At 36.3% G+C, this 13,052-nt stretch overlaps 1 protein-coding gene across 1 annotated transcript; it reads right to left on the reverse strand.

Annotated features, from left to right (window-relative positions):
* Positions 1–1,362: 1,362 nt before the first annotated feature.
* On the reverse strand, positions 1,363–12,264 carry phgdh (phosphoglycerate dehydrogenase). Its single transcript, XM_084122858.1, has 12 exons — positions 11,500–12,264; positions 10,611–10,762; positions 10,208–10,273; positions 9,815–9,869; positions 7,778–7,876; positions 7,532–7,664; positions 6,317–6,465; positions 6,029–6,181; positions 4,806–4,944; positions 3,478–3,605; positions 3,167–3,383; positions 1,363–1,731 (listed from the first exon to the last, which is right to left on the reverse strand). The coding sequence occupies exons 1-12, from the start codon at positions 11,635–11,637 to the stop codon at positions 1,577–1,579; spliced, it is 1,584 nt and encodes a 527-aa protein (XP_083978984.1). The 5' UTR covers positions 11,638–12,264; the 3' UTR covers positions 1,363–1,576.
* Positions 12,265–13,052: the final 788 nt, after the last annotated feature.

The raw sequence follows: 13,052 nt of genomic DNA on the forward strand, positions 1-13,052 counted from the left end.
ACGGTGAGTTATTGGTGTGTAGCTACCATTAAGTCCATAGGGTACATTAAAAGGACAGAAATAACTCACAGTTACCATGGAAACAGTGTTGAGGGTCAAGTCAATGAAGCGAGCGCCTTTTCCTGCCTGATAGAGGCGATTTATATAAGTAAAGTTCTCAGAGGTTTTAAATATCCTTTCATGTTATTATTAAGTGCTAATAATTGAAGAATTGAATGCATTCTGCAATCTCAAGATATATTCAATTCACATGTATAATTGAAATGTGAATTGAATCTCAAGATATAAACACATTAAAGGGATAGTTCACCCACAAATTAAAATTCGGTCAACGTTTACTCACCCTCAAGTTGATCTAAACCTGTATGAGTTTCTTTGTTCTGTTGAACACAAAAGAAGATATTTTGAAGAATGTTGGTAGGCTAATAGTTTCTGGTCCCCATTGACTTCCATAGTAAAAAAAAAAACTACTATGGAAGTCAATGGAGGGACCAGAAACTGTTTGAATATCTTCTTTTGTGTTTTGCAGAAGAAAGAAACTCATACAGGTTTAGAAAAACGTGAGTGTGAGTAAATGACAATGTTTGGTTCCTGAAACGTTCTTTGAACATTAGTTTATGTCATTAGGTGATACAATAATAAATCCGTTTAATAATGCGCTGTTTAAATTACTATCAGTGCAAAACCTCTCAGCAACATTCTGGGAACATTAGCAAATGAGGACCATTTAATATAATGTTAGGGGACATTGAGTTTGACATTGCAACCCTAGTGGTCAAGATGGTGAAACTAAAAAGTGTTCGAAAGTGGATTTAAGATTAGCATTAAGTATACATCATCTATATCTTCCTGTAAAGAGAAGCACACTGAAAAAGGGCTGTGTGATTTTACTCAAAAAGTAATTTGGGAATGAAAAGGAGCTAAAGTAATTTATTACAAATTGATCTCAACTTGAGACTTTTATGTTCATCCCCTGATTACCAAAATAAAACATGTGATCAATATATTTAAAAAGACTTTCTGATAAAACATTATAGTGTAAAATTATATATATATATATATATATATATATATATATATATATATATATATAAGAGAGAGAGAGAGAGACTTAAAACAAAGTGCTATTTGTTAATGCATATTTGTTAATAAGATGTTAGAAACAGAGGTGGGGACAGTCCCAAAAACTCCATCCTGATGATGAAAGAAACAGGAAAAAAATGGAAAAATAAGTGCAGTGTTTAGTAAATATCTATTTTAGTAGTACAAACTGGCGTCAGTTATTTAACGTAATTTTTACACTTTAGAGACAAAAATGGCAACCCTTTAATATGAAAAGAGACACAATCCATTGCAAAGCACTGATGGTTATTGTTTTAATCGAACATTCACATATCTGCAATGGAAATAAGGTTTAGTGAACTAATAACAACAACAAAAGTAAAAATCTGACTTTTTCCACACTGTTGTTTTAGGAAATATAATGTTGTGATCAATGTGAGTAACAGCAAGTAATGAAACTCAGTCAGGCTAGAGCTTTAGACGCTGGAATGTTAAGTGGTTCAGTGACAGATATTTAAACAGTGAGCTGTGCAGCCTCTTTCACTAAGGACTTCAAGGCACCAATGTCCCCCAGCAGTGAAGAAATCCCCATGCAGTACCACTGGTCACCAGTGCTGGCAGTAGAGGCACTGAAGGACTCCAGCTCCACACCTGCAGCAGCCAAAACCCCTGAGGAAGATAGGAAAGCGTCAATAAACTAAAGGTCCCGATACACTCACGGCTAAGTTCTCTTACGGGTAAAAAGAAGTCATAAATACGTAAGCAGCTATATACTGTTAGCGAACATTCAACACCCACACTGCTGAGAGCGATGGTTAGATGAATATGTAATTATTCAGTAAATGATGAATAATGAAATGCTTTCCTCTCAGTAAAAAAAAAAAAGTTTTTATTTACTATAAATGTATGTATGTATGTATGTATGTATGTATGTATATATATATATATGTATGTGTGTGTGTGTGTGTGTGTATGTATATTTGTTTGTTTGTTTGTTTGTTTGTTTGTTTGTATGTATGTATGTATATATATATATATGTGTGTGTGTGTGTGTGTGTGTGTGTGTATGTATGTTTGTTTGTTTGTTTGTTTGTTTGTATGTATGCATGTATGTATGTATATATATGTGTGTGTGTGTGTGTGTGTGTGTGTGTGTGTGTGTGTGTGTGTGTGTGTGTGTGTGTGTGTGTGTGTGTGTGTGTCTGTCTGTGTGTAATATAAATAAATATATATATATATATATATATATATATATAAAAACATAATATATATTTATTCCAGGATATTGTTGTTTTTGGAAATAGGCTCATTTTACATCTCCGGGTCTGGCAGTACCACTTTTAGCATAGCTTAGCATATATCATTGAATCAGACAAGACCATTAGCATCTCTCTCAAAAAAATGACCAAAGAGTTTCGATATTTTTCCTATTTAAAACTTGACTCTTCTGTAGTTACATCGTGTACTAAGACCGACAGAAAATGTAAAGTTGCGATTTTCTAGGCTGATATGGCTAGGAACTATACTATCATTCCTGCGTAATGATCAAGAAACTTTGCTGCCGTACGATGAATGAAGCAGGCGTAATTATATGACACAGCGCCTGAAAATAGGTCTAATAGGTTAGACAAACTTAGTTCCGGTCACGTTGGAAGTTACCGAGCTGGGGACTATTTTCAGGCGCTGCATCATATCATTACGCCTGCTGCACTCATGGTACGGCAGCAAAGTTTCTTGATTATTACGCAGGAATGAGAGTATAGTTCCTAGCCATATCAGCCTAGAAAATCGCAACTTTACATTTTCCGTCGGTCTTAGTACACGATGGAACTACAGAAGAGTCAAGTTTTAAATAGGAAAAATATCGAAACTCTTTGGTCATTTTTTTGAGAGAGATGCTAATGGTCTTGTCCGATTCAATGATCTATGCTAAGCTATGCTAAAAGTGGTACTGCCAGACCCGGAGTTCGGCTGAATGGATTCGAAAACGGTAAAACTCAACTGTTTAACTCTGGGGGAGTTGTAAAATGAGCCTATTTCCAAAAAAAGTGGAGTATCCCTTTAAAAGCTACACTGTATGTGCAGAACGTGAATCAGCCTTTACCGGTTATGGAGAGCAGGAGCTCATTGGAGGAGGCGGCCTTGAAGAACAGCAGGTGTCCGCTGAGAGGAACAGGCTGTCGAAACACACTTCCATTCAGCTCCAACAGCACAGGAACCCCAGCCTGCACCGAGCCAACCGCCTTACAGCTACTGCCGTTCACAGAGACCTCCACAACACACGCCTCGCGGTCATTCGAGTCCTTATGATCCGTCTTCATCTGGGGGTTTGTGACACAGGGACAGATTTAACGTAACGTGTGTTTTGACCTAAAATACATAGTTCAAAACCATGGTTTTGTAAAGTTGTCTTACGGTAATCCCCGTCTCTGCAGCAAGAGGCAGTGCATTCACCAAGTTGGGGCCTTTCTGAGGACCTTCAGTGAGCAAACCAACTACAGCTGCTGAGCTCAAAAACCCAGTGGACTTCTTCAAGGACTCCCCTGAACAGCAAATAAACAAACAAACAAATATTTTGTATATTTTTACATTTTATACGTAACTATACTGTATGTAAAATGGATACAAATCTATGATATTGCCACAAGATGGCATCCTTGCACTGTTGATGATAAAAATGTAATGCCACTAGATAAAAATGTAAATTGTCATCATTTCATTTGTAAGTAATTTATCTAATTGTAATACAGCAGAAAGGTAATCATTATAACATGCAAAAAAACCTGTTTCATCAAGACAATGTTATCATGTTAGTTTTTTTTTTTTAAAGCGAAAGCCAGATTCTTTGGTTATTTTCATGGCGAATACCATACATTATTTAAATTTAACCCTGTGATGCATGACTTTTTACATCACAAATGCATATATCTAAAAATTCAAACACTGATATTTTAGTATTATTTATATACTTTTATTGTTTTATTATTATTATTATTATGAATTAGCTTGTTATATTTTCGTTTAAGTTTTAGTTCTTTTGTGTTATTTTCATTAGTTTTTAAGAAATATTTCTACTTAGATTTCAAATTAAGCTTATTCTATTTCACTTGGTTAAGGCAACATTTCTAAATTAAATTTTATTGTATCTAATATTTATATTTTATGTAATTATGTAATTTCATCTTTGGTTTAATTAACAACAACTATTTGGAATGTTTTTTATTTTAGTTAACAATAACACTGATCTTCATGTTTTTTTTTGGGGGGGGGGGGGGGGGGGGGGTAACTTCAAAGCAAGAACATGATTTTGTATCTAATAATATGGAATTAATCATTCCAAATTATCAATCCAGAGAGAAAGTTACATATCTGTAGTGGTCACACAGGGTTAAGATATTAAGACCTTAAAAACTACTGTAAATGTGATTAATTTGCTAAAAATAAAATAAAATAAAAACACAATAAAACATTTTTCTCAGAAGAGTAGAAATATCTACTCTAAAAGTCCATAAAATATATCTGACAGACAGCAAACTCTCACATGTATATATGGGAGGGTTTTCTCCTGACAGTAAATATGTGTGTGTAAATCCAATCCTGCATCATGTGTAAATGAAATGGTTATTAAAAGAATTTAACAGTATTTATTGCCATTTGTTTAAGAACTCATTCAGTTAGTGAGTGAGTTAATAACAAAAGTTGACAACGTATTGGGCTGAATTATTCCTTAATAATTGACCTACCAAGTGATGTGACATGGACCTGACTGTAGGGTTTCTTAGAAGTGCTGCAGGCCTTCAACACTCGGCCCATGGACTCTCCCAGCCGAATCCACTGATGAGAGTCAGGAGAGAAACTACTGACCAACACCTGAGCATTGACCTGAGGAGAATAAAACAAGACATTAAAGTCTAGATGTAACAGATGTAGTGCAGATCTGTTCTACTGTATTGTGATATACATCCAAGTGAAATAAATTATCGAAACACAAAAGAATGAAGGGCGGGGATTATTTCTGTCTGTCGGTTGTTGATTGGATGGAGGCAGATCTGAATGTGAGCTTGCAGAAGACTGCAAGAAAGGGGCGGAGTTTAAGCAGACTAAATGATTGGAGAATTCCGGCACACGTCACCAAAGAGAAATCTACTATTTTTACTGGAAGATTTTGTTATGTCAAGTTATGAAATTGATTAAAAATTACAAGCTTAATAAAAAAATAATAAAAAATAATAAAAAAGCATATGCATGGATGAATTGTTTACAATGAGATCAATAACATGCACTTACTTTGCTGGCTTTAAACAAATTAATCTATGCAAATATCCTAAAGAGTTGAGGTTATGTGTGTAATTTCTTAAAAAATAAAAGATACTTTCATTTAATTTGCGAATTTATAACATCAATTTCTTAATTGGAAAAGGGGTTTTAAAACTCATTCATTAAGAGGAATATGCTAATGAATCTTTCAGTCCATTTTACGAATCGTTTCATCGGATTCACTAAAAATAACAATTCACACACAAACTGAACATCACTTTTGTCCTGCAAGCAAGTTTTACAATACACAAGAGTGTAATCATTTGAAAGTGGGAATTTAATAAATTGTGTACCAACTTTTTTCTTTCAATATCTAGCAAGGATTTCATTTTCAAAATTCCTGATATTTCCAGGTTTTCCATGGTGGAATTACTTGTTTTGTCCTACAAAATAAATTACTTGGTTGCATTATTTACAGCTACTTTTTCATTCATAATTGTTCAGATTGAACATTTTTATTTTAACTGAACTATTTGACATAAAAGGACAATTTGCTATGATTTTATATGGTTAGAAAAAAAAAAGCCCTCATAAATATACAAAATGTCCCTGAAAAATCAGGGGTGAAAAGAATCAGTTCCAGAGGGCAAATATTGCCCCATCCATCATAAAGTTAACTTCTGACACTGGTAAACTGAGCGTAACTCACAGCTCCCACTAATGCTTTTCCAGTAACCATGTCCACAATCTGCAGGGCGATATCCTTCCCACACCGAGCCTGTGCTTCTTTAGTGCTGGCTCCCAGATGAGGACAGCTGATTACATTGGGGTGGTTCACCAGCGCTCGGTTCTTTGGAGGCTCCTGAACCCCCAAAAAATAACAGCAACATTATTAGTAATATTTTAAATATTTTTGAAAGTAATGTTATTTATTTATATTCATGCAGCTAAAAGCTAAAACAGTTCTCAGTCGATAGGGTGATAGACAAGCTCTGACCTCCACAAACACATCCAGTCCCGCTCCTCCACACTGCCCCGACTCCACAGCCCGGAGGAGGGCGGCTTCATCGATAATGCCACCACGAGCACAGTTCACCACCTTTACACCCTTCTTACACTTAGCAAATGAGGCGTCATTGAGGAGACCTGTGTAGGACATCAAAGGTTTGATTTTACACTGGGACAATTCTGGATGTGATCGATTGAAGTGATCGAATGGATGTTATTGATTGTATGTGATTGATTCTATGGATTAATTGATGATTGTATGTGATTGATTCTATGGATTAATTGATGGATGTATCTGATCGATTGGGTGGATGGATGGATGTGATCGGGTGGATGGATGGATGTGATCGATTGGATGGATGGATGGATGGATGTGATCGATTGGATGGATGGATGTGATCGATTGGATGGATGGATGGATGGATGGATGGATGTGATCGATTGGATGGATGGATGTGATCGATTGGATGGATGGATGTGATCGATTGGATGGATGGATGTGATCGATTGGATGGATGGATGTGATCGATTGGATGGATGGATGTGATCGATTGGATGGATGTGATCGATTGGATGGATGGATGTGATCGATTGGATGGATGGATGTGATCGATTGGATGGATGGATGTGATCGATTGGATGGATGTGATCAATTGGATGGATGGATGGATGTGACTGATTGATTGGATGGATGTGATTGATTGGATGGATGGATGTGATCAATTGGATGGATGGATGGATGTGATTGGATGGATGGATGGATGGATTGGATGGATGTGATCAATTGGATGGATGGATGGATGTGATTGATTGATTGGATGGATGTGATTGATTGGATGGATGGATGGATGGATGGATGGATCAATTGGATGGATGGATGAATGGATGGATGTGATTGGATGGATGGATGGATCGACAGATGTTTTTTATTGAACTTAGGATTTTATCTATACATCTATAGAACATAATTTCAAATATTCAACAATAAAAATTTGATTAGATTAGATTCGATGCAGGTTTTAGATTATATTATATTAGACGCAGGTATCTCAGGACTTTAGTCTGGGCATCCAAGCAACGGCAATATGAGATGAGATGTATTGAAATATTTCCCAGAATAAATCCCAATTTTATTTTTTAACCAAATTGTGCAGCCTGAGCAAACTGGCAAAGACGACACATGTCCTGTTTTGGTTGTGTGTACCTGTGGTGGAGGGCATGAGAGGAGTGTGGACAGTGATATAATCACACTGTGGCCACAGTTGCTCCAGAGACATCTGCTCCACACCCCAGCCCGCAGAAACCTCCGGAGGCGTGATGGGGTCGTACCCAATGGTCTATTAGGGATACAAAAAGTTCAATCTTTGTAAAACAATCAAATTATTTGATAGAAATCACTATCATGCCTGCATTTAAGTCAAGTCCATTTTTTAGGTCACAAAGATCTTACCTTCATACCAAAGGACTGCATTCTCGCCGCCACCTCTTTGCCGATTCTTCCAAGCCCTACAATTCCAAGAACTTTTCCATACAGCTCTGCACCCATGAACTGCAAAATCATTAGCAAAACTCTCAGCCATTCGACCAAAACAATGTGAAGCAACACATTCAGTGATCACATTTGATTAGTGATGACTGAGTTAACACAGACAGGAAAGCATGGCTATGGAACGGCGTACTGGCAAACTATTTCTGCAGGATGTACTTTGTACACTGATGAGCTAAAACAGTATGACCAGTCACAGGTTAAGCGAATATCGTTTATCTCCGAACAAGGACACATAGGGTAGATAGTAAGCAAACAATCAGTTCTCGTAATCAATGTGTTGGAGAAATGGGCAGGAATAAAGATCTGAGTGACTTTGACAACTGTTATGGCAAGGCGACTGGGTTGCTCTCGATCAGCAGTGGTGAGAATTAACTAACACTAGGAGCGTTTCCATTACAGATTTGCGCAAAACTTTTGCATTTTTTCCTAAATGTCGACAAAAAACTATTGCGAAATGACGGCGTTTCCATTGACTGATGTTATGCGACTAAAACGTCATTTTTTCCTCTCGCGATAAGTCCTTCCAAAAATCATGGCGACAGATGTTGGTAGGTTGACGTATATCCCAGCCACCGCACTGGCCATTATTATTAATTGAAGGAGACGTATGTGCGTTATCCAAGCATTAATGTTAAGGAAAGACCCTTATACTTGGAGTGTCTGGTGTTTCTGGGTGTTTCTCCCTCATTTCTGCTTCAAGGTCTTGATTGTGGCATTTCTTTGAGGTTTAGAATCCAGTATTCCTGTAAATCTTCTGTCTTTTATGAATTTAATAAAGAACTCCGTCTCGTATTCTGTCCAAACACACCGCATCATCTACGTCAGGTGACCTGTAAATGTGCAAAAACTGTTTCCATTGCAGTTTTGTGAAATATTTCTTTTTCGAATTGCCTGAAAAAACACCTCATGCGAGCGCAAAAACTTTTTTGCGATAAATGGCAGTTTTTGCGAAATTGACGTGTTTCCATTGGGCGCATTTTCAATTCGCAATTTCAATTTGCGCAATTTGAAGGGTAATGGAAACGCGGCTACTGACATTGAGGAGGAACAATCCGGCGACAGGGTGTTGGGCGCCCAAAGCTTATGGATGCATGAAGGCTATCTCGTCTGGTCCGAGCCAACAGGAGGTCTACTGTGGCACAAGACATACAATTTTAAATGATGTTTATAGGAGGAATGTGTCACAACACACAGGCTAAGTAGCCACAGACCAATCAGAGAGCCTATGATGACCCTTGTCCACTGCCGAAAGCGAGTGTCAGAACTGGACCTTGGAGCAGTGGAAGAAGGACGGCCTGGACGGCCATGTGCATGTGTGCTGTTCACCTGGGGAAGTGATGGCACCAGGATGCACTGTGGGATGAATACAAGCCGGTGGAAGGAGTGTGATGCTCTGGGTAATGTTCTGCTGGGAAACCCTGGGTCCAGCCATTCATTTGGATGCAAATTTTAAACGTGCCACCAACTTAAACATTGTTGCAGACCATGTACACCCTTTCATGACCATGGTGTTCCCTGGTGGACGTGGTCTCTTTCAGCAGGATAATGCATCCTGCCACACTCCACATTTTGTTCAAGAATGGTTTGAGGAACATGATGAAGATTTCAAGGTGTTGCCCTGGCCTCCACAATCCCCAGATCTCAAACCAACTGAGCATGTGTGGGATGTGCTGGAACAACAAAGTTCGATCCACGGCGGTTCCACTTCACAACCTACAGGACTTGAAGGATCTGCTGCTAATGTCTTGGTGCCAGACACCACAGGACACCTTCGGGGGTCTCATAGTGTTTTGGCTCATCAGTGTATACTTTGTACAGTATTTGTAAACTTTCAGTATGCATAGAATACATTGATGATTTGCCAAATTTTTTGTTGCATGCAATACTCTATCCCATAATGCAATGCCCTGTGCAACAGAGGACAAAAAGTGTGCATACCTTTTTACGATCCCATTTTCCATCCTTCATTGACATGACAGCCTGGGGAATATGTCTAAGAAATGCATAAAATAATAATAAATATATTATTAGAAATAACTTAAATAATGATTGTGAAAGCTCAATTTAACACACTTAAAGGGATAATATCATGTTTTAAAAAATTATCTCTGAGGTCCACTTATTCTATAGTCCAAAGCAGCCAAAATTTAGTTTATAAATGTATTGTTTGACCATTTTCTTCCCTATTTCAGACCCACCATCAGACATCAGTGACTTAGGAGTTCTGAATGTTACAATAATTTCTTAACACAATTACTCTCAAAACATGATATGAACCCTTTAAAAAAACGAACAGAAGTTCTTTATTAAAGAATCATTTTTCAAGTTTACCTTGACAAGCTCATCAAAAGAGCACAGGTGAGCTCAGCAGCACTGATTGTGTTTCCACTCGGAGTGCTAAAAATATACAAATAAAAAAATAACATCTTTCTGATATCACCTTCTTCACTAATAAAATAAATTAATTAAAAAACAGCATTAAAAAAAAACTTTTAGGAAATTAATTCTTAGCCATTCTTTTTAGCACCTGCTAAAATGCGTGTTTGACGAGAAAAATAATATATTATACAGAGTTAAAATAACACGAGAGTCAATAAATTATGATGATTTTATTTTTGGTGCAAACTATTCCTTTAACAACAGAATAAAGAAAAGTGCGCAACTAGAGCAACCTGCTTTAGCACTGAGAACACAGAGAATAGAGGTCAGAGCAAGACTCAACATGCTTCATTACTTCATGACAATGATTCCTCTCTTGGTCGCTGCATCCACATCCACGTTGTCAACTCCTGTTCCGGCCCGGCCAATGATCTTCAAGTTACTGCCAGCATTGATGACATCAGCAGTAACTTTGGTTGCTGATCGGACAACTAAACCATCATAATTCTTGGGGGAAAAGATTATAAGACATGTAAAAACAAAATTGACATGTAAAACAAGGTATTATTAAGTTTATCCCAAACCTTTATAAGAAGGACATGCAAGTCAACATGCAATTTGTACTACTTTTTACTTGCCCGTATTCCTGACAATAAATACACACACACATACACACACACACACACACATATACATATATATATATATATATATATATTTTTTTTATTTTTTTTTTTTATTATTATATTATATTTTATTGACATCATAACAAAGCAGTTTTTTCTACTTTTTTTTTTTTTTTTAACTGAATCTGTGTAAAATATGCAATGACAGAATCATTGGTGATAATGAAAATGGTAAACTGCGAATGCTAATACCTTATAAATTAAAACACAACCAATAAAACACATGCAGAGAGCAAAACACACTTTCATTAAGCACACTGCACTGAGAAGGGATCATGATTGATTGTTTGATGTCTAATACAATCATTAGCTGTGAATCTAATGTGTAATGGTGCAGATACAGGCTGCTGTTGCATCAGATTCTCGTAGAGGAGGAGGAGGAGGGGTGACAGTCGCACACAAACTTCAGCACATCCAACAGCCACGCATTCGCATGCTTATATTTTACATCACATTTGTACTGTTGCTGCATTGGAAGACGCCATTAGCTTGGCGGCGATTCAAATCAAGCCACTTGATATTCCGGTGAAGTTGCTGCACAACTTCAGAATCACTTACCTGAATCTCTGCAATCAAATCTTCCTTAGTCATCTGTTGCTTCTCCGTCACTTCGATGCCATTCTCTTGCAGAATAGTTTTGCAGCATGGATCAACACTTTCACTGATTAAAACGCGTTTGACTAATACCGGAGCCATTGCTGTTGATTCACTGACTCGACTCGACTCGACTCAAATGACTGATCGCGTGCGAACTGCGAACTGATGTTCTGAATAAAGATCTCCTCCTCATATAAACTCCGCCCTTCACGCGCCTCGCTGCATGGGCAACAGAAGCGCCACACATTTCGCAATAGTTTTGTTTATCGACATTTAATGGCAACGCAGGTATTATTGACCCACAAATCTGCAGAAACTAACAATAAGTCAATAAATAACAGAAAAAGAAAAAAAGAAAGAAAGTTGACTTGATAAAACAAGTATTGTACAATTATTTTTTGTATTACTATTTCCTTTTATTTATTATTTTCTGTATTTATTTTTTACAGTTTTTTCATGTATTTATTTCCTTATTAATTTATACATTAATTTATTTTCCCACATATATTTATTATATCAATTTTTGTATTTATTTATTTATACATTTATTTATTTTTCCCACATGTACTTATTAATTTATTTCCACGTTTATTTATTTTCCTATTATTACATTTATTTATTCTCACATACATTTATTTGTTTATCTATTGTTTAAACATGTATTTATTCATATATTTCATATTTTAGAATATGTCTTTTCCTATTGTTACATTTATTCTCACAAACATTTATTCATTTTTCCACACATTTATTTATTTATTTATGTCCACTTTTATTTATTTCCTATTATACATTTATTTACGTTTTTATTCTTAATTTCTGCAGTTTTGGATCTCCATACTTTAATGGGTGTTTCAATGATCAATGTGTTTCAATATATCAATGATCTATTCATTTGAGCTTAAAGTGAATATAGGATGAAAAGAAGGCCACAGGTCAGTTGGACTAATTCTTCACACAAGCTCAAGCATCTGACTAATTAGGTGACCACATGACAGACATTTATTCTGCTGCCATTTTCTCTTGTCTTGACTTATCTGTTAGTAACAATCTAGTAAAGTTAGTAAAATCATAATAAAGTTTATGCTTTTTTTGTTTTATTGAGATTTCATCAAAATGTGTTAAAAGATTATTATTATTATTTATTTTTAAACACTGGATGACAGTAATGTGTTTCAGAATTGTTTCACTGTAATGGCAAGTTTCAGTTGTGACAATTTACCCCATATAGTGTGACAACATGGTACATATGTTCAGTAACATTAATCAACACTAATTTGAAAGAAAAAAAGAAAAAAAATGTATTTACTGGAATTGGCTAAATCAGTTTGAATTGCTGGCTCTTTAAGCATTCGCATGACCTCACCTACTTCACAGGCAGGATTATGGAGTTAATATTGTGCCATAATTAAACAAACAAATCCAGCATTTTGCAAACAAACTCGATCTGCTTTGGAAAACTCGACTCGCAAACAAACAGAAAGCAATGTCCAAGTACAAATGTCAATTTGAGC

Source organism: Abramis brama (genome assembly GCF_963993115.1).
Source record: "Abramis brama genome assembly, chromosome: 8".
Taxonomy (NCBI): domain Eukaryota; kingdom Metazoa; phylum Chordata; class Actinopteri; order Cypriniformes; family Leuciscidae; genus Abramis; species Abramis brama.

Excerpts from the sequence above, each read along its gene's own strand:
- phgdh (XM_084122858.1), bottom strand. The coding sequence starts at position 11,637 with ATGGCTCCGGTATTAGTCAAACGCGTTTTAATCAGTGAAAGTGTTGAT. Across the intron at positions 6,182-6,316 it reads GACTGGATGTGTTTGTGGAG|GAGCCTCCAAAGAACCGAGC; the intron begins GTCAGAGCTTGT and ends TTGGGGGTTCAG. Across the intron at positions 3,606-4,805 it reads GGTCCATGTCACATCACTTG|GGGAGTCCTTGAAGAAGTCC; the intron begins GTAGGTCAATTA and ends TTTGCTGTTCAG.